The sequence below is a fragment of the Leishmania donovani genome, chromosome 30, assembly GCF_000227135.1.
Source record: "Leishmania donovani BPK282A1 complete genome, chromosome 30".
Taxonomy (NCBI): domain Eukaryota; phylum Euglenozoa; class Kinetoplastea; order Trypanosomatida; family Trypanosomatidae; genus Leishmania; species Leishmania donovani.
In genome coordinates, this window is record NC_018257.1 from 107,854 (window position 1) to 127,271 (window position 19,418).

Below are 19,418 nucleotides of genomic sequence, written 5' to 3' on the forward strand. Positions count from 1 at the left end.
CCTGACGCCACGCGCTGAGGTGGGCCCCCGTCATTAAGGGGCACCGTCGTGAGGCAGAGAGGAAAGCGAAGATAAACGATGAGAGACGCTCACACGCACGCACACATGCAGAGAAGCGGCGAGAGAAACGGGCAAGGAGAAGGGAGAAGGAAGGCGGCGTGCGGGGGCAGGCGAAGGGAGCTGAGAGAGCGTGAATAGGCACAGACGCACGCAAGCAGACCGCACGTCCTTCGCTCTATACTCCCTCTCCTCTCTCCTGTGATGCTCCGCTACTGAATCTCTGCCAGCCAGTCATCATCGTCAGTCGTGTCGTCGAAGGCGATGGCGGGGTCGAAGCGGTCCTTCTGCAGGAAAGCCTTCGCGGCGGTATCGTCGGGCAGGGCTGCAGACTTGCACTCCTGTGCTGTGATAGGCCACACGTTGGCGCTGTCCTTCCGCTCCACCACGTATGGGGCCCAGAAATCGGTGTCGCGGCCGCACTGCCGTGCAACCACCTCCAATTTGAGCAGGAAATCGTTGTAGTAGGCGGCGTCGTCCTGCTTCACGCAGAACTGGCGGAGGGCCATAATGCAGGCCATACACTTGCGGTAGATGGCGTCCTTTATGCTGCTGCGCAGGAGCTCCCAGATGACATCGCTGAGGTCGTCCTTCGCCTTGTTCAGTTGTGCCTCCGTCACTGCAGGGTGGTGCACAATCATGGAGAAACTACCCACTGGGTCAACGGACGTGATCGCGAAGGAGAGACCGCCGCTGATGGTGTCGTGTGGAGCGGTGGAGATGCTGTTCGCATCCGACGTGGCATGGCTGCCGGCAGACGCTTCGTCCGCCTCCCCGCCGCACCTCACGCCTCTAGCAATGGCAGCGGCGATTGTGGACGGGGCTCCACCAGATCCCTGGGATGCTGAAGGCGGCGATACGGCCTGAGGGTCTATCAGTGATGACGTCGTCGCCACGTCTTGGTACCATGGCTTTCCCTTCCAACCCGCGTCTCTGCTTCCTGGCAAGAGCGCGTCCACTTCATCTTCGTACGGGAACGCGTTTGCGCAAGACGCAAGAGCGGCCCGGTGCGCCGATACCGCCTCATACACCGCGCTGCCCTCTGCGAAGAAGTCGGTGGAGGTACCCCTCAACGTGGGCAGCAGTTGTGGTACCGCTGCTTCGGACGAGGTCGCCTTCGCGTTGCCCTTCTCCGCCGAGACATTCATGGCGGACAGCTTGGATCGCAGAGTGGCGTAGTACTGTTGCAGGACCGGGTTGAAGGTGTCGTGAGGCGCCAGCACCGAGTCATCCACAGAGAGGCCGTCGATCAGCTCGTCCATCAACTGCTCCTCGGCCGCACTAAACTGCAGCTCCGGGTACTCGGAGAAGCGAAGGGCTCGCACGTCCTCGGCGAACGGGAGAGGAGCCAGCACCAAGTGGCGCTGCTCCGCAGACGACCCCGCCGTCCGCGCAAAGCATACGCATAGCGACGGAGCAGCATCTGCCGTGCGCACGAGCCGCACCAGCATCGCCTTACGACTGGATGCCATCGCGTCCACCAAGGCGTTGAAGCCGCGCTGTCCGGCATGGTCGCCCGCCAGTGGCAGCAGCGCGCGTGTGCCGCCCATCAACAGGTACGGCTCCACCTCGGCCTCTCCAACGAACCCGATCGCTTCCAGCGCGCGCGGGCCCTTTACTCTCATCGTTTCTCGATCGGCCTCGCTGCATGAGATGCGGTCGGCGCCCAAGAAGAACGCCTCCACCCGCTCCTCCTTCGCCAAGGCACACGGCTGCTCTTCCACGCCGCCGACGGCGACGTACTCGATGGTCTGCACCACGTCTACGCCTTCCTGGGTGCTCCGCCGCAGCGAGGGCAGCCGCTCTTCCTGCGTGAGAGTGAACAGCTGCGTGGCAAGCCGCACGTCACCAATGCGAAGCGCAACCTTGAGCACGGGCTGCTGGCGGATCCTTCGACAGCGCGGCAACGAGAGACTCGCCAGCGCCTCTGCGGGGCTGACGAGTGTGCTCGGCGACCCCAGCTCGGTGCACAGCGCCGCGAGTATTATCTCGTTTTGTGCCTTCCTATCGAGCGCAGCCCACGCACTAGCTTCACCTGCGGTGAATTCGTTGAACTTCCCCTGTGAATCCGTGGGTGCTGGCAGTGCCTGAAAATCAAACCCGATCACCACCAACGCCACCTGGTCGCGCTGCAAGGCACCGATGAGGGAAAGCAGATCCTCCTTGTGCCGCACCTCGTGGCGGGCGTCGGTGAGGAAGTAAATGCAGCGATTGTACCGCTTTTGGCTCGTGCGCACTTGCAGCACCGCCACCGCCACCTGAAGGGCGTCGATGAAGTCGTACGCCTCCGCGATAGATCGCCGCACAGTCGCGCCGTCAGGCAGCACAGCAACACCGGCGCGAGTAGCAGCAATGGGTGCGAGGGTCAGCGTCGTTGCCGGTCCGAGATCGGCAGCCACAGTGATGTGGTTGTAGCGCGCCTGCTCAGACCGTTCGTACAGAGCGCTGCGAGACTTCTCAGTGCCGGCAAGAATGACAGCCACCTCGTCCGATGGCGCGTATATCATCTTGTCCGCGAGGATTCTGTCGCACAGGTCACACGCCTCCGCCAGCGCCGCAGCGCGGGGGAGAGTGATGTCCAGCACCAGCACAGCGGCACCCTTGGACATGCGATGGCTAAAATACGGTATGTGCACCCAGTGAAGAGAAGCTAGCCTCTCGCTTTCTAAAGAGAAGGTTGAGGAGGAGAAACGGAGCAGGAGGTATGGCCCGAGTTCCTTCGACTCACAGGCTTGCATAGAGGGAGGTGGAGGACAACACGGCGGAGGGCATGAAGAAGCGCGCCGCGAGTGCGTGTCGCCCCGGAAAACAGCATGCAAAAGCTAATGGCGCCGATTCTAACACTGCAGCCCGCGGATACAAAAGTGACAGCAGCTCGTGTGCTCGGCGCGTACACTCCCGCTCGTGCCGGTGCCGTGCACGGCGGTGGAAAAGGCCGCACGAGATCGGGCACACATGCAGAAACATGTGCACAGATCGGAGAAAAGGTCATGTGGTGCTCATTCTGTTGTGTTCGTTTCAGCGAGCCCATTCTCTGCCGTACAGCAGGGAGTAGAGCACCACTCTATACGGCCTGCCACAGGCCACATCGCGTGCTGCGACGCAGCCGTGGACACGCGCGGTACAGCAATGCGCCGACTCAGTCATCGGAGTACGGCCTCTGCGTCGAGCTCGGCCCGACCTCCGCCTCGCAGCCGCCCCCCCCCGTCGAGCCGGTTGCCACGTGGGGCATCTCTCTTAGGGTGGCGCAGGATCCCCACACCAGTAAGCATTTGCGAGGGCCGGGGGTGAGATACACGCCTGAGTCACGCAGACACTCTGCACAACGCATGGATGGCACAAGCCTGTGCACTGTCGCAGGTCGCTCCGACGCCACGCCATCCAGGACCTGAGCGCCGACATCAGTTGCGATACATCGCTCTGGCCTCCCCACGCCGCAGGCACCTGACCCTGTCACCACCAGAAGCGGTTCGGCGTCTGGCAAGGGTTAGGGTCTGCCTGGGTCACCCGCAGAGAGTGAGGCGCTGACCCCTGACGCCACGCGCTGAGGTGTCCCCCCGTCATCCAGGGGAAAGGCAATGTGTCGAGAAGTACGAGAAACAGAGAGGCGGCCATCATGGCGCACTGGATCCATGACAACTGCGCTCACTAGTGGCTGAGACCAAGGGGAGGAAGGACTGAGGCGGCAGCGTTCTCCCCTGCGTCCGTGAAACCCAAGATAGAGGAAAAAAGGAAGAAAAAAAAACGGCAGGCGCTACGGACTCGGTGCTGCCACGCCACTGGAAATAGCAGCGGTGTGCAGGTGGCGCTGATGCACCCCTATCCGCATGCACGTTGCCTCGCAGAAGGACACGCGCAGACTCGCGCACAAGTGATCGCCAGAAGGGTGCCGTACGTAAGTGGCGTAGCAGACAACACACTCAAGACACATATGCGTTACAGCCCTTTGCGTTTCCTTCGATAAAAAAAAAGCTGCTTTAATCGACACCAACGCCACAAGTCAGTGCATCAACGATAACCCTCATCCACGTCAGCGTCACTTTTCCTAGTCAAGACCCACCACTGCACAAAACAACGACGGCCATCACGGCGACGAAGAGAGCGCACGACACGAACAACGAAGACGAGCAGACACGAAGAAAAGCCGAAAGAAACCCGCACGACGGCGAAAATGAAAGATGAGTGAGGTCCAGCATCGCCACCGCAACCGCCAACTTTCACACAGCTGCGCACGAGCGCAGAGACACGGGCGCAGACAGCACACACAGAATAAAAGATCATAAGCGAAGAAGATAGAACAGATCGAGAGAGTGATGGAGGGAGGGAGGGGGAGAGAGAAGCATGAGTTTGTAGTCATTGAACGGGAGATAAAGAAATAGAGATAGAGAAAAGGGCTAGGGAGGCGGACGGCAGAACTCAGCATTGAGCGCCACCACCACCACCACCACCAAAGAAGAAAAGGGGAGTTGCATATATATATATATACACAGAAATGAAGAAGGCGTGTGGCGGTGTCTCTCCCAACAAGTCGCGCGCACACCCACGCTCAAACAGGCAAGCAACAACAGCAAAAAGCAGGAGAAGGAAAGGAGAGGGAGCGGTGGTGGTGGTGGTGGTGGTGTGTGTGTGTGTGTGTGCACGCAACGTCCTTGGTGGGCACGAGAGCAAAGCCCAGCGGATGGGCATGCACGCAGCACACACAAATATTTACGGAACTTCAGCAAGCACGCACGGACAGGGGGAGCGAAAGAGAGAGAGAGACGCCATCGTTAAAAGAAAAGCATAGAGGCACAGATCGAGCAATCGAAAATAGAAGCGTCAACGAAAGCGGCAATGAAAAAAAAAGGGCACAAGACAGCAGGCAGCACATAACGCGAGCGGGCGCCACGCATGCGTGTGTATGTGTGTGTGTGTGTGTGTGTGTCATCGTCGGGCCACGTCACACGCACAGACGCAGAGAGAGAGAGAGAGAGACATGCCCACAAGCGAAGTCGATGACGGCAGACACGCACACACACACGCATGCGCACGCAGCCACTCGTGCTCGAGGATGTAGTGAGGACAGCCGGGGGAAGGGAAGAAAGGCGCAGGGAGGGAGAGCAAAACAACAAAAGTGTGTTATGGAGGGAGACGAGGGCGTGGCTGTGTGCGGGGGACGGCCCCGTCGAAGACGGACACCGCACGCGAGGTCCGCCTTCACCACCATCACCACGACATGACTCGCAGATGTTCTTGGTTGAGGCAACAATAAAAGGCACACGCACGCAGATATATTACTCTCGTACTCACTACTACGGGCGCCTTCTGATATAGGGCGGCGCTTAAACACGGCAGCGCCGCCACAACGCAGACAAGAGAGCCCGCGCGCGTGCGCATCGGCTCGTTAGCGAATGGGCGGGTGGAGCGGTTGAGCGAGGTGGCATAGCAAAACGCGGCAGCTACTCGGACAACAAAGAGGGCAGCCCAGCCGACACGTGAGCACTCTCGAGCAGAACAGCGGGACACAAGAGCGGCAACGGCAGCGAAAGATGAAGAAGCGAGAGACAGATACCGACAATGGCGACGGAGGAGACGACGTGAGGGGCCTGCGTGAAGAGGGAGGAAGAAAGGCCACGGCGACCGAAACAGCCCCCCTTAACCGCCTCCACCCCCCCCCCTTGTTCGACTTTTCCACGCGCCGCCCTCTCACTCTTCCTCTATGCTGGGCTAACCCCTCCCCTCCCTACTGCCCAGTCTATCGCACATAATGATGGCATTCGCACTTTGCCGCTGGTACGCAGCGGTAGGCCGGCATGTACCAGTGCCCGCACAATTACGCTACCTTGCGCTGCGCAGCGTCACGTTCCTTCACGAGCATGCGAATCGCATTGGCCGCCTTTGCCTGGTACACCATGAGCTCCGTACGCTCCGCCCGCAACGCGCGGATCTGCGCCTGAGCGCTTTCAGCGTCGTTGAATTCTTCGCCTTCACGAGGATAGTGCGGGCTGCCTGGGCTGCCTGGGCTCGCCGTGGCGTCGAAGTTGCCGACGGCGCTGAGGTAATCGGTGCCCTTAAGGGCCGCCAGCTCGGCGCACAGCTCCTCCTGGCGCTGCGTCGACTGCTCGCGCTCCATCTTGTAGCGCATGGCGAATGAGCGCATCTTCTGTGCGAGCTGGAAGCACTTGCGCTTCTCCTCGGCCACCACAAGCGCGAGGCGCACCCGCTCATCACTGATGACTTTCAGCTTGTCATCGCGTTGCTTCACTAACTCCCGCAAATCCTGGTTGGCCTTGGCCCAACCTCCGCTGGCAACTTCACCATTGGCACCAGGCACTCCACTGGATGGTGTCTCATCAATCAGCTTCAGTCGATCAGCCGGCACGTACTGGCGCAGCTGCTTGTTCTCGTTGCGCAACATCGCGTTCTCATCGCTGAGCAACTTCATCTCCTCGTCGAGGGCGGAAATGCGTTCCTCGTAGACGCCACGCTCCTCTTCCAGTGCTTCCTCCAGCGTCTTGTCGTTTTTGTTGTCCAGGTCTGCCATGAGCTGCAGGTACAGCGCCTTGTAATCCAGCACCTCGTGTCTCTTCGCATCCTGCTTGATTTGGCTGGCGCGCTGTCCAAACAAGATGGCGCTCAAGCTCTCCTCCGTGTTTTCATCGGAGGGGCTGATGTTGACGATGATGGAGGTGTTGCCGTTACCCATCAGCGAGTACTGGAGAATGCGGGTCAGCTTCGACTCACGGAAGGGTGCGTGCTGGGCGTTATCGGTTAGCGCAGTCACCACCTTACCAAGGGTTAGGAGACTGCGGTTAATGTGCGTGGCTTCGTCGAGCGTCTTGCCCTCCGCATGTGTCTTGCTCACACGCTCGCTACCGGCAAGATCGCACAGCACCAGGCGGCCCTCCAGTGCAACCGTCGGACCCTCCGTTTCAGCGCCGACGGTCACGGCGCCGACCTTCTTCGCCTTGACGATGTTAAGTGTGAAGATAGTGTGGGAGCGCGAGCTTGTGTTGTTCATGGACGTGCTCGCCATCTCCTTCCGCGCTAGGCCCGCTTTGAAGTAGGCCATGGTGCTCTTGTAGTCCTTTACCTCCCGCTCAACTGCCAGTCCGGTGCTGTCGGACACCATCACGACGTCGCCACGGCCCTCCGAGCCCATCTGGATGCGGACCTTACTCTTCTTATCATCCAGCAAGTCGGTGAGGATTTCGTTGTAGAGCTGCACGTAGCTGACGCTGCACGAATAGTCATTGGCCGTGTCGCTGGCGATCTTGTTCCAAATCTCCCTCATGGACTGCTGCAGCACACCCTCGTTATTCGGATCATCGTTGCTTATCGTAAATGTCTTGCCAGAGCCGGTCTGGCCGTACACGAAGAGGACGCCGTGCTGGCCATCGAAGGCAGCGTCGACGGCATTCCTGGCAAAGTTCTCGTACACATCCTTCTGCGTCACATTTGGCCTGAAGACGCGGTTGAATAGGTACTTCTTTTCGAATGATTTCGCGCCGGACTTGCGGTTCACGGTGATGGCGCGGGCGTCTCTGTCATCGTAGCTGATGTTTTGGAAGGTGTGCCCTTTCTCATTCGGCACAGGCGGCCGCACGCGGCAGTAAACCGCGATGGTCTTCGGCGCCGACTTGCTGCTTGTCTGCGTGCGTGACATGCCGATGAAGGGAGACGACAAGCAAAGCGAGAGAGCGCAGGCGCAGACACACGCGTCTGGTACGACGGGGAGCGGAAGAGGGGAGGGGGGAGGGAGCCCTGGGTGAAAAACGCAAGAGACAGCAATGAGAGAAGGACCCGAGAGGAGAGGATGGCGAGGCGGGGGTGTTGAGAGGCCGCTCAGCAAAGCGCTGGTGAGGGGAGGGGGGGGGAGGGCTGGAGTAGGCACGCGGGTTGTGCGCACGGCGGGAACGAATGAAGAGGAGGAGCAATGTCTAGCGTGTGTCAACCCTGTATGCTTCTTGGCGGTTAGTAGTCCACTGGGAGAATCAAGCGTCTGTGCAGCTCGCGCTACTAGCTGCGCGTCACGGTAAGCGGGGAGAAGCGGTGGGGCCGAAAGTAGGCGCGATGAGTCAGCAAAGGAAAGTGAGCGAGCGACAGGGAGACGGGAGGGAGGGCGATAAGAGGTGGCAGAGTCAAGCGAAGCAATGTAGAGAAAGAGGTGTCTTGGCACGTGCATAGACGTGGGCACGTGTGTCATTGCGTGAGACGCACACACACACAGGGAGTAATGGAAGCAGACGTGAACAGCTCAAACAGTCACCACACGCACGGAACAGAGTTGCGTAGCGCGAGGGGAGGGAGAGATGCAGACATGTGGGTGTGGGTGCGCGGATGATAGGTCGCCATCGCAGCAGCAGTGCCAGCACGCACGCGCAGACTCTCTCAGACACAATCCGCCTCCGCCAAGCATGGGCAACGAGGCGCTTCTATGGATATCTATGCCCAGGTGATTTCTTCTCTACATACGTGCTTACGCGCCTACATAAACGAGCTCCCGGCGATGACTGTCAAGCGCATGCGGAGCACGTAAGCGCAGACACGGGTGTGCGTTCAGCACACCAGTTCACATGGGGGGGGGCTGCTCTGTCGGGCCCTTCCTCCTGCCGCGAAGGCCCCCCCCATCCTCCACTCCCGCCCCGTCTCTGCGTCTCACCCACACGCTTTCCTGCGCGGCTCTGCAAAGCGTCCGTCTCTCCTGGCACGCACGCCTCATGTGTGAGACGGCAATGAGACAAGAGGGCGAGGGCACGCGGCTCGGCAAAGGGAGTGCGCAGCGCGCGGTGAGAGACCGGGGCAGGGGAGAAACTGCACGATGCGGGCAACCACGTCAGAGATCAAGCAGAGACACCAAGAGCAGGACAGTGCCAACGGGAGCACCGAGCAAGTTCGAGCGGTGTCCATGCGCATGTGTGGGTGTGTGCCATTAGCGAGGGAGGAAGGCAACTATAGGTACACACATATCCTGCCTTTGCGGTAGGCGTGCGAAGAAACTCAGTAAGGGCGGGGGCGGGGCGGATGAAACCGTTCGAGTGCAAGAACGCGGATGGCGGGAGGAGGAGGAGGAAGGGGAAAGACAAGGAGAGACGCGGTGCTCCGCTCGACCCCCTTTTCGCCGCCCACACCCTCCCGTCGCCCTTCGCCTTCTGCCAAGCCCTCGACGCATGCGCGCCCCCCTCCTCCCCCGTCAAGATCCGTCATCCCTCCGTCCGTCCGTCTGCACCTTCGACGCCCGCGCGCGCCGTCTAATCGGCCTTGACACTCGCAAACAAGATACGGACGAACACCAGGGACGCCAGGAAGCCGACGGCGCCAAACATAAGCGCCACCGTCACGCAAGCCAGCCCCATGTACCCAAAGAACAGGATCATCCCGAGAAAGCCCTTCACAACGGAGATGAACCAGTAGTACAAGACGCAGTACAGCATCAGCCACGCTCCGTACGACGCCGACACGAAGAAGGAGCGCCACCACCAGTGGTAGTTGAGGAGGCTCAGCTGGTTATAGGTGGAGAAGATAGATACCTGCGCCACAATGACCAACACCAGCACAAAGGCTGCAAGTAGGAAGGAGAGCATGCGGTACGCGACGCCGAGCCACACACTGCTGAAGATGGACTGCAACTCCACATAGGACGCCGCCAGTGGCACGATGCCGAGAGCCACGTAGGAGAAAACGCCTTTCATGTACCACGGCTGCGGCGGGATCGTGCGCGGGATGGCGTTGATCTTTGCCGGGATCGAAATGTTGGAGCTGAAGCCGGCGACGGCGCCGCCGAAGCAAAGCGGCACCGAGACGCACAGCCACAGCGCCAGCAGGTAGAGGAGAGATGTGAAGGGCAGCGTGCTCGCCGCGTGGGAGCCGAGGTGTATAAAGTTGAGCGTGAGGTAAACCACGAAAAGAAACCCCGGCAGCGCGATGGACGTCAGAAAGATTGCCTGCCACGAGCGCCGCCGCAAGAGCTTAATGAGACTCGCCGTCACGAGCCCATTGACGCTGGAGAAGAGCACAAACAGCATCACAAGCAGCGATGCCAGCGTACCGCGCGAGTCGTGCGAGAGCATGCCAGCCACGGCAAAGAGCAGCGAGGCAATCACCATGCACATGATCTGCATGCCATTGCCGACAAGCACGGAGAGAAAGACAGCACCGCGCGGCGGCCGGAACACATCCCCATGCACAAGCTTCCATCCGCTGTCCTCGCGATCGCCCAGCAAGTCTTCCTCGTTGTAGGATAAGATGTCGCGCCGCACAGACCGCACGAGGATGTACCACAGGAGCACCGACTGCAGCAGCACCAATGATAAGACGTTCACGATGGAGTGCCAGCGCGCCTTCGACTCGTGCGAATTGTCGTCGACGTAGTTGTCCCAGCGCGTCTTCCACGGCGTCGTCGACACCACCCACTCAACGGAGTAGCTGAAGCGAATGCTCTCCATGGGCGTGATCTGCGGCTTGAGCACGGCGGGAAAGGTGCAGGTGCCGTCCCCACCGAGCTCGCCGGTGTGATACACGCTGCGGGGCTGCACCTCGAACTGCACAATCCGCACCGTTAGCGAATCTGCCGAGGTGATTGGGTAGTAGGAGACAATTAAGTGAAGGTGGTTGTACGCCTCTATAATCCCCGTTGCCACGGCCCTAGAGAAGTTGCCAAGCGGGAAGCCGGTGCGGATGCGACGGTGCTCGCCATCTACCGACGGCGCCTCCAGCGCCGGGAGTCCATCCAACACCAAGTGTGCCCGGTAGCGGCCCAAGATGCGCTTCTCGTACTGTTCCCTCTCGGCCGTGTTGAAACGCGCTGAGCAGATGAGAACACACTTCATGTCCGTCAGCACCTTCAGCCGAATGCCAGAGTCCTCCAGCGTTTCACCCATCAGCACCTGACCAATACTGCGACGCGATGGCGGCAGTGTGCTTTGGCTCAGTGACGCCGCGCACGGAAAAACGCTGCTCCAACGAAGCGGTACGATTTTCGAGCGAGATGTGACGGACTTCGCCAGAACGTGAACGGTCTCCCCCTGCGAGTAAGCTAAGCCGAGGTCGTGCATAAAGGAAAAGCTGAAGCCGTAGGTGATGGACGAAGCCCAGCAAAGCACAACGACCACCACGCACAGCGCCGCCCGCAGCGTGGCCGGCGCGGCTGGCAAGCGAGTAGGCACTTCACGACGTCCCATGGCGCTCCTTTTTTTGAGCCTAACTATGTGCGTGTGGGTTCGCCACAGCACTGGTGCGATGGTGGTGGGGTGGAGTAGAGCGGCGAGACCGATGTTGAAAGGGGAATACAAGGAGCTCCTCGTGTGTATGTGTGTGGAGGAGGGCGAGGAGGAGGGCGTTGAGCGGTACAGGGAGGTGTTGGCGACGACGTCACGAGTGCGTTCGCGCGCGGCATGGGCAGCACACAGAGGTGATCAATAAGGAGGGAGAAGCAAAGTTTGGGAAGAGTGCATCCGCGAAGGAAGCAAGGGGCATGCAGAGAGCGAAAGATGGGGACGGCGGTGAGCACCTTCTGTCCCTCCGCATCACTCCAGGGTCGCTCACTGAAGGTTCGGGAACCGGCAGATTATCAAGAGGGAGAGGGTCGCTTGTGAGAAAACTGCGAGTTCGTCTGCAAGCGCATGTCTGAAGATTGTCGTTGCTGTGCTGGAGTACATGGGCGTGCACATTTTGCGTCCCCCCTTCTTTCAGCTGCTCCCTTCAATCTCCCTCTCTGCCCCAGCCGACCATCCCTCTGTCGCCCACTGCCCTCGTGAAGAGACGCGCGTGCGCACAGCTGCAAGCGTACGTAGATTGCGTGAGGGAGACACGAAGAACCGAGAGAGAGTGGGGAAGAGGAGAGGAGAGGAGAAGCGGCAGAAGGAGCAAGTTGGCAAACAGCAAAATGCATGTGCTCGTCGGGTAGGGGGCACATTGGGGCGTGTGGCATTGCAGTAGAACGCCAGGACACAAACCCGGACCACCGAAGAGAGGGAGGGATAGGTACACACGGGGCGGGGCGGCACACAAGTATAAAAGCGCACATGAAGTCGACAAACACACGGGTGTAGGGAATAGGGTCAATGGCAGAAGGGCGGGCGAGCAAGCAAGCGGGAATAGTGTAGCGAGGGATGGGGGGAGGGAGGCTGAAAAGGGATTGCGACGGCATCGACAACGGCAGCAGGCGAGAGCAGTGACGACCGCCCGAGAGAGCAAAGCACCCGTTTACTTGCAAGCGCGCAACAACGGCCGCACACGCACACACGCGCTCACACGCAGAGAGAGAGAGAGACACAGAGACGCACAACGGCCTACGCCGAAGACACCAAAGCAAACGGGCAAGGCGACAAGAAAGTGCGGCTGAGAGACGGGAAGCGATGATGTAACGGCTCACCTCCGCCGGCGCTCTTATTTGTCGATCGGGAGAGTTGATGTCGCTGGAAACGCGGCCGTTGAGTGAAGACTTGAAAAAAGTGCGCAGAGGAGGAGGACAATGAGAGCGATCACGGAGAGCAGCAACAGACCCAGATCTGCAGTGACGCATAGCGAGAAAAGGAAAGTCAGAGACGGAGACGGAGAGAGAGGTGTAGAGAAGGCGCTGATGGCCCCCACCCCTCCAGATCTCACCCGCTTACACCCCCTAGCAACTATATGCCATCCCACATCACCGCTTTCCGCCCTCTCGGCACAAGCGCTTGCTCCAGCACCTCCACCATCAAGCGCCCCGTCCATCGACTTTAATCGGGATCGGCGTGCGCGCATCGAAAGCCTCGATGGCGCTCAGCTGCCCCGGGTAGACGCAAACTTTCCGATCTCATCTATAAAGAGATGGCGAAGTTGTGGGATGGTGAAGGCGGTGCCGTCGGCATCCCAGCGGTATATTCGCTCCGCCTCGCAGCCGCCAATGGTCTCCTGTGGGCCGCGCACGTCCGACAGCCACGCATGCGCTATGGACTCCTTCGCTGTGCGCCGCTTCTCGGGGTTGTAACGAAGTAGTCCAAAGATGAAGTCGACGAACTCGGCGTAGTACTCCTCCGGCGGGCGTGGCTGAGGGCGGGCGATGGTGGCGCCCTCCGCAGCAATCGCCTCCTCTAGCTCCGTGTCGAAGCTGTCATAAAAGGTGGTCTCGTCAAAGCGACGCCGCAGCTCCGGGGCGTACTCCTCGAGCTTCTTCCCCTTGCTAGGGGGCAGGGAGGAGAGGTAGTGTATCGCCTCCGTTGACGTGCTCGGCGGCAGGTCACGTGCCAGGTCCGGTATGCCCAGCAACTCCACTATGAGATTGATCTGGTTGATGTAGTCTTTGCCAGGGAAGAGCGGCTTGCCGGTGAACATCTCTGCCGCAAGGCATCCAACAGCCCACATGTCCGCGCTGTAGTTGCAGTGCTTGCACACCAGCAGCAACTCTGGTGGCCGGTACCACCGCGTGAACACATACTGTGTCATGGTGTCGTCATGCCCGATACCCCGCGCGAGGCCGAAGTCGCCCAGCTTAAGGTTGCACTCCGAGTCTGTCAGCAGGTTCCCCGGCTTCAGGTCTCGGTGCAGCACATGAGCGCTGTGAATGTATTGCAGTGCGCACAGCAGCTGAAGGGTGAAGTACTGCCCGTGCCCGGCGGCGAGACGGATGCGTGGGGAGCGCAGGATGGCGTCCATGTCCGACTCCATCAAGTCGGTCACAACGTAGAGCTCGCTGTACGTGTCGACCGGGTCCGGTGACTTGAAGAGATCCTTGAGGGAGAGGATGTTGGGGTGCTTGAGATAGGCTAACAGCTTCACCTCCCGCAAGACGCGCTTTGCATCGACGGCATCGTCGAAGAGGTGCGTCACCTTCTTAATCGCCACCGGCTCGTTCGTCACCGCGTCCACGGCGCTGCACACAAAGCCGTAAGCGCCACGCCCCACAAAGTGCTGAACGTTGTAGCGCTCTGGGACCTCAAGGCGGTAGTCGTTCACGCCAAAGACGTAAACCTTGTTGCCAGCCGCGTTAGGGCCCTCTACCTTGGTGAGTATCATTGCCGCCCACACTGTCCCCGATCCCGGGTAATCTCTGTAGCTGCCCCTCCTCTGCTCGCTCGACTCTCTCGTCGTGTGCGGTTGTACCCCCACACCACCACCCTATGTATGGCGACAGGGGCAACACGTGAGAAGAATGCGGAATGGGCTGAGAGGGGAAGACGAGGGCGTGGCGCGTGCCGCACCAAATACACACGTGTATTTGTCGCTTTCCTCTTCTCCCGCTGGGCGCATCGGCGAGTGCGTTTGTGTTGCCTCGCCGCTCAGCGCTCAAGTTAGCACGCACACGTTTTATATGCGCACAGATGTACGAGTGTATGTTTGTGTATGTGTGTGTGTGCGTTCCTGCTTAAACAGATACGCGCACCTGTGCGTGGCGAGAAGGGAGGGGCGCGGCAAAGGAGGCACGGAGAGGTGAAGCAAGAGAAAAGGACGTCATTCGTGATAGCGCAAGAGACCGCAGGAGCAGTCGTGGCTCTCGTAGTGTGCCCTCTCGTCTTCCCTACTATGGGCACGGCAACGCGGTGGTGTGCGGACTCATTGAAGCGCGTCGAACACAAGAAAGCAACAAGATGAAAAGCGATGGCAGGCAGGGGTTGGGGCGAAGCACGATCGGAACACACACAAACACGTGCACGTGCTCACGCAGCCGCACTGGCGCACATTGCACAACTAGCTGAGTGAGCCTGCACGCGTCCTTAAACCAGTGCCCAGTCGGCACTGTGCGCTTGAATGCGCATAGATGGAGGATAGAGAGAGAGGCGGAGAGGGGTGGGGTGAGGTGGGTCCTGTGGCAGTCTGTATTCGCTTTTCTCGCGCGCGTGTATGTGTGTGCACCTTTTCACCGCACAAGAGAGGAGTTCAAGGCGTTGCATCGCGTTCGTCCCTGGATAGCTTCTTGATACTTCGAGTTGATAGTGACACAGGCACAGATGAAGAGATAGAGCAAAGAGGATGCAGCTACAGCGGGCACACACGCACGCACACAGAGAGAGAACAAAACGAGCCGGCCAAAGAAAGGAAAAAGAACAGGCGTAAACAACAACAGCGACGACGACAGCATGATCAAAATCAGCGCGCAGGCACATACACACACAGGCTCACAGGTGCCCCACCCCACGTTTGCTTCCGAAGCTCTCCTTCTCTGCTGCTGCTCTCTTCAGCGTGCCACACACAGACACACACACACACACACTCGACGCACGCCATCGAGCAAGCAAAGATATGAAAGAACACCATCAAAGAGAGAGAGAGGTGGGGGAGAGACGTACACATACACACCACGCAGAACAGGGCAAACAGAGCCACCGTCACCATCCCCTTTTGCTTTTTATTCGGCCTCTCAGGTCTTTCGCTCGAAGGGGACGACAAGAGGGAGGTGGCACACGCGAACAAAAAAAAAAGATGAGCATCAAAAGAAAGACCCGGAGTGAGTGTGCGATGGAGGGAGAGGGGGAGGGGAAGGAGGGGGTGTCTCAGTGGGGCATCAGAGGGGGGGGGCACACGACCGCTGCGGCAGACAAGGCGCGCCTCCTTCCTCTCCTTCACTCGGTCTTTCTCTGTTGTTTTTCCGTCACGCCCGCCACCCCCTCTCCCACACAGAAGAAAAAGAGGCTATCGCAGCCAGTGCCAATGCACACAAGAAAACAAGGAAAAGGATGAGGCGCAGTGGTCGCAGTGGCAGTCAGGGCCTCAATGTCTGATCAGCCGCTTCCCCATCCTCTCCTCCGAGACGTGCCACTACCTGCTTGCTCCCTCAGCCTACCCCAGCCCTTACGCGCAGACGCACATACGCGCCAACAAGCACACGAACAGATACAGGGAGCGGGAAAGGGGAAAGGGGTAGGAAGGCGTACAAACACGCACACGCATACAGATTCACAGCCCGCTCGTACAAGACAGGACAGCACAGCCAATACAAGCCGAAAGATGAGAAGCGAAGGAAACCAAGACAAGCGCGGAAAAAAAAAATGAACAGGCAAACGGAACATCACAAGACCGTGAACGCCCACCTAGCCCTACACGCGGACACGAGAGACCGGCAAGGGGGATAGGAACGAGGGAGAGAGAAGGGTGGAGAGCTACAAACACGCGGTGAAGGAAGACGGAGGAGGACCAGATCAATGCGCTCATGCCTCCGCAGTCAAGTGCACGTGTGCAGCGTGAGCATGCACGCGGGTCTGTGATGTGGGTTGTTCTCGGGTAGAGGAGGGGCGATCGTGGAGCGAGGAGGAGAGCGACGTCATCGCACACGCATGCGGTTGTGCTGGCGCAAGCCGCTGAGAGAAGACCCCGCCGCTGCTTTCCAGCCCATCATCGAGAGGCGTGTATACGTGGACGTCCGTGTCTTCGCGTATACTTCACCGGCTTCCCAGCTCCATCTCGGTCGCCCACTCCTCCTCCCTAACAACGCTATTGAGCTTGATATTGAGGGGAGTAGTCACGGCCGGCAACGATTCCGGCATGGAGAAAGCGCAGCGGTGCCTTTGCGTCGACGCGCCCAAGCGATGGTTGACGGACGAGACACTTTTCATCCATCACTACCTCATAGCATCTCTTCACTCGCCACGTTAGTCCCACTACCCATACGGCCCCTCCTCCTCCTCTTGCATCCCTCCAGTAGCACTAATACACTCCTCCTCCACTCCATGGGTACCACCCCTCGCCACCCTCTCTATTTCCCTATCTGCTTGGCAGCGCACACATACTGCATACAAGCCCGAAGAAGAAAAACATATACAGAAATAAAGGAAAGAGGCAGACAGACAGACAGAGCGCTGAGGTGTGTGCAGTTGACTTCCTTGGCGTGCCCCTCTCTTCCGCCATCCAGGGCCACCGCTTCCACCGCCACCCACCACCCTCCAGCCCCAATCCCTCCATTTCTCTGTCCGACTGTATAGGCGTGCGTGCGTAGGTATGTAAGTGTGTACATGTTGCTCTCTCAGGTTCATCGCCTCTTCCAGGCACAAGGTGCGATTGCCCGCGCATTACGCCGTCCGCCGCACAAGTAGTCCGTAGCACGGTGCCGAGACGAGCTCCGAGCATGCAAACACCAGAATATAACAACACGCATACGTGGGCTAAGAGGCGAGAGGCAGGAAGGAGTGACGCATAGGGGCAATAGGGAGGAGGATCGCCGTGGGAAGGTGACGGCGGCATGTCCGCTACGAGCTGTTGCCCGTATTGGCGAGCGCCTCAAAGAAGCTCTTCTCGTTTCCTGGCGCGGGGCCCTTGCCGAAGAAGGACCATTCCGTCTCCACATCCACCTCGTCGCTCATCTCGAAGGCGGTTCGCATCACAGGCGGCTGCGAATTCAACTTGTTCTTGGAGAACGCCTGCAGAAGCTGGTAGCGCGTCTGTAGCGCTGCCGCCGTCGTGGTGTGGCCGAGCTCCGCCATCTGCGCGTAGGCGGCGCGGCAGGGCTGCTGATTGCGCGGAAATGGCGGCCCCGGGACGAAGGATGTGGCGCCGAACAACTTTACCTTGGAAGCGCCCTCGGCCAGCTGCACCACTAAGCAGGAGATGTTGTCCTTGCTGCCGCACCGGATCGCCTCATCGCAAACGCGGCACGCTACAACCGCCAAGTCGTCCCAGCAGTTTTGCTGCTGCTCCCACACAAACTGGCAAACGTCCTCGTTGGAGAAGTTGCCCTCGAAGACGCCGTCACAGGCGAGAATGACAAAGTCGTTCGGCTCGCATTGCAGCACCGACACGTCGGGCACGGCAATCACCTTCTGCATTCGGTAGTCCTTCGTCCCCTTTACCTTGAAAGACGCATCACCGAAGGCGCGCGATACAGCAAGGTCTCCGTCGACGCGGTTGCTGACTACACTGCCGCCGCAGGCAACGATGCGCTCCGTCTCTCCCGGAATGTACGGCTTGTGGTCCTCAGTGGCGAAAATCAGTTTGCCGCCGCGGCAGACGAGGATGCGGGAGTCGCCGACGTTAGCGATGGTCACTGTGAGGTCCTTGCGGATGACGCAAAAGGTGCCGGTGGTGCCGCCCTCGGTGTTGGCCTTCATGTAAGCCTCATCCACCTCTATGCATACCTTCTCTAACATCTCCGCCGTGATCGTCTCCGGCAGCTTCTTTAGCCGCTGTGGCAGCTCCCTCGCCACGTAGGCGCTACACTCGGCGTTACTATGTCCATCGAAGATGCCAAAGTACGCCACGTCGGCGTCGTCGGTAGCGACTAGCATGTGCGCATCCTCCATGGAGTTGCGAAAGCCGTTCTGCGAGGCGCAGGCGGCGTTTACAAAAGAGTTCCCTGCACGATCCACGACCTTGCTAAGGATCGGCTTCGGTAGCATAAGGCCCATCTTGGCGGGGAGGGGTGGGGGAGCGTCCCGGGGGGTGTGGTGTGTATAGGTATGGGTATGGGTGTGGGTATGGTCAAGATACAGAGAAGGCGTTTCGGCGGAAACGGCGTATGGGGCGTACCACGTGACGGTGAGGGCTGCAGGCAAGGGGCAGACGGACGTGGCAAGCGGGGGTGGGGAGGACTCGGAAGGCACGGGTGTGGATGTGTGTCTAACTGCGTAGCACGACGCACACGATCAGGCCAGGACAGCAACACGATGTGACCGTGATGAGACGAATAGCTGATAAGGTGAGAGGGGAGCGGGTTGGAGTGGCCAACGCGTGAAAGACAGAAGGACGCCGCAAAGAGAAAGCGTGAACTGAGTAGTGATTGAGGGGGGGGGGGGCAAGCAGGCAGAGGGGGAATGTGTATGAGGGGTGGAGGGCAAGGAGGGAGATGTGGCCGCACGCACGCAGGCACACACTGAAAGAAAGAGATGCCTTTGCTGAGCACCGGTCCGACGAGGGAGGGCGTAGGCGCCATCAGCGCTGAGGGGCATTCCCCACACGCACTGCAACGGAGAGAGAGAGAGACAGAGCGGCAAGAGCGAGACATGAAGCCGTTTCAGCCGCTAGCAGCTGAAGGAGAGGGAGGGTATATTGCCGCGGATGACGTCGCTGGCACGTGGCTTCCCCAACAGACAACCGCGCACTCGCACCAAATGCCAAGAACAGGCAGAAGGAACAACAAGCACAGAAAAGAGCGGTCGTTCACATTGGCGGAACGCTGCAGACACGTCGCAGCAGCTCGCCTCTGCTCTGCAACCGTGAGCGCGCCTCCTTCAGACGCAGTAGCACATCCTTTTGCGGCAGCGTTAGCAGCGGCCCTTGCTCTTGATGGAAAAGGGCGACGGCGATCTCCACCGTGACAGGCCAATCAGGCACAAGGAGCTGGCCCCACGCACGCAGCAGCACCGCCGGGCGACAGTTGATGCACGAAAAGGCTGAGAAGCCACGGAGAGGCGAGCAGCGAAACGTACACAAAATTTGGATGTAAGTGCGCAGCTAGCACCGGCAGCAGTGCTGGCAGG

General features: G+C 59.6%; 5 protein-coding genes across 5 annotated transcripts; all 5 read right to left on the reverse strand.

Annotated features, from left to right (window-relative positions):
• Positions 1 to 269: 269 nt before the first annotated feature.
• LDBPK_300340 (KU80 protein, putative) lies at positions 270 to 2,666 on the reverse strand (the record flags this gene model as incomplete). The annotated part of the gene is made up of 1 exon (XM_003862700.1): positions 270 to 2,666. One exon carries the CDS (start codon positions 2,664 to 2,666, stop codon positions 270 to 272), a length of 2,397 nt encoding a protein of 798 aa, XP_003862748.1.
• Positions 2,667 to 5,869: 3,203 nt separating this feature from the next.
• Positions 5,870 to 7,702, reverse strand: LDBPK_300350 (kinesin, putative; the record flags this gene model as incomplete). Its single annotated transcript, XM_003862701.1, has 1 exon — positions 5,870 to 7,702. The coding sequence occupies one exon, from the start codon at positions 7,700 to 7,702 to the stop codon at positions 5,870 to 5,872; it is 1,833 nt and encodes a 610-aa protein (XP_003862749.1).
• Positions 7,703 to 9,287: 1,585 nt separating this feature from the next.
• On the reverse strand, positions 9,288 to 11,216 carry LDBPK_300360 (endosomal integral membrane protein, putative; the record flags this gene model as incomplete). The annotated part of the gene is made up of 1 exon (XM_003862702.1): positions 9,288 to 11,216. One exon carries the CDS (start codon positions 11,214 to 11,216, stop codon positions 9,288 to 9,290), a length of 1,929 nt encoding a protein of 642 aa, XP_003862750.1.
• Positions 11,217 to 12,795: 1,579 nt separating this feature from the next.
• Positions 12,796 to 14,028, reverse strand: LDBPK_300370 (mitogen-activated protein kinase, putative; the record flags this gene model as incomplete). The annotated part of the gene is made up of 1 exon (XM_003862703.1): positions 12,796 to 14,028. The coding sequence occupies one exon, from the start codon at positions 14,026 to 14,028 to the stop codon at positions 12,796 to 12,798; it is 1,233 nt and encodes a 410-aa protein (XP_003862751.1).
• Positions 14,029 to 17,192: 3,164 nt separating this feature from the next.
• Positions 17,193 to 18,347, reverse strand: LDBPK_300380 (phosphatase 2C, putative; the record flags this gene model as incomplete). The annotated part of the gene is made up of 1 exon (XM_003862704.1): positions 17,193 to 18,347. One exon carries the CDS (start codon positions 18,345 to 18,347, stop codon positions 17,193 to 17,195), a length of 1,155 nt encoding a protein of 384 aa, XP_003862752.1.
• Positions 18,348 to 19,418: the final 1,071 nt, after the last annotated feature.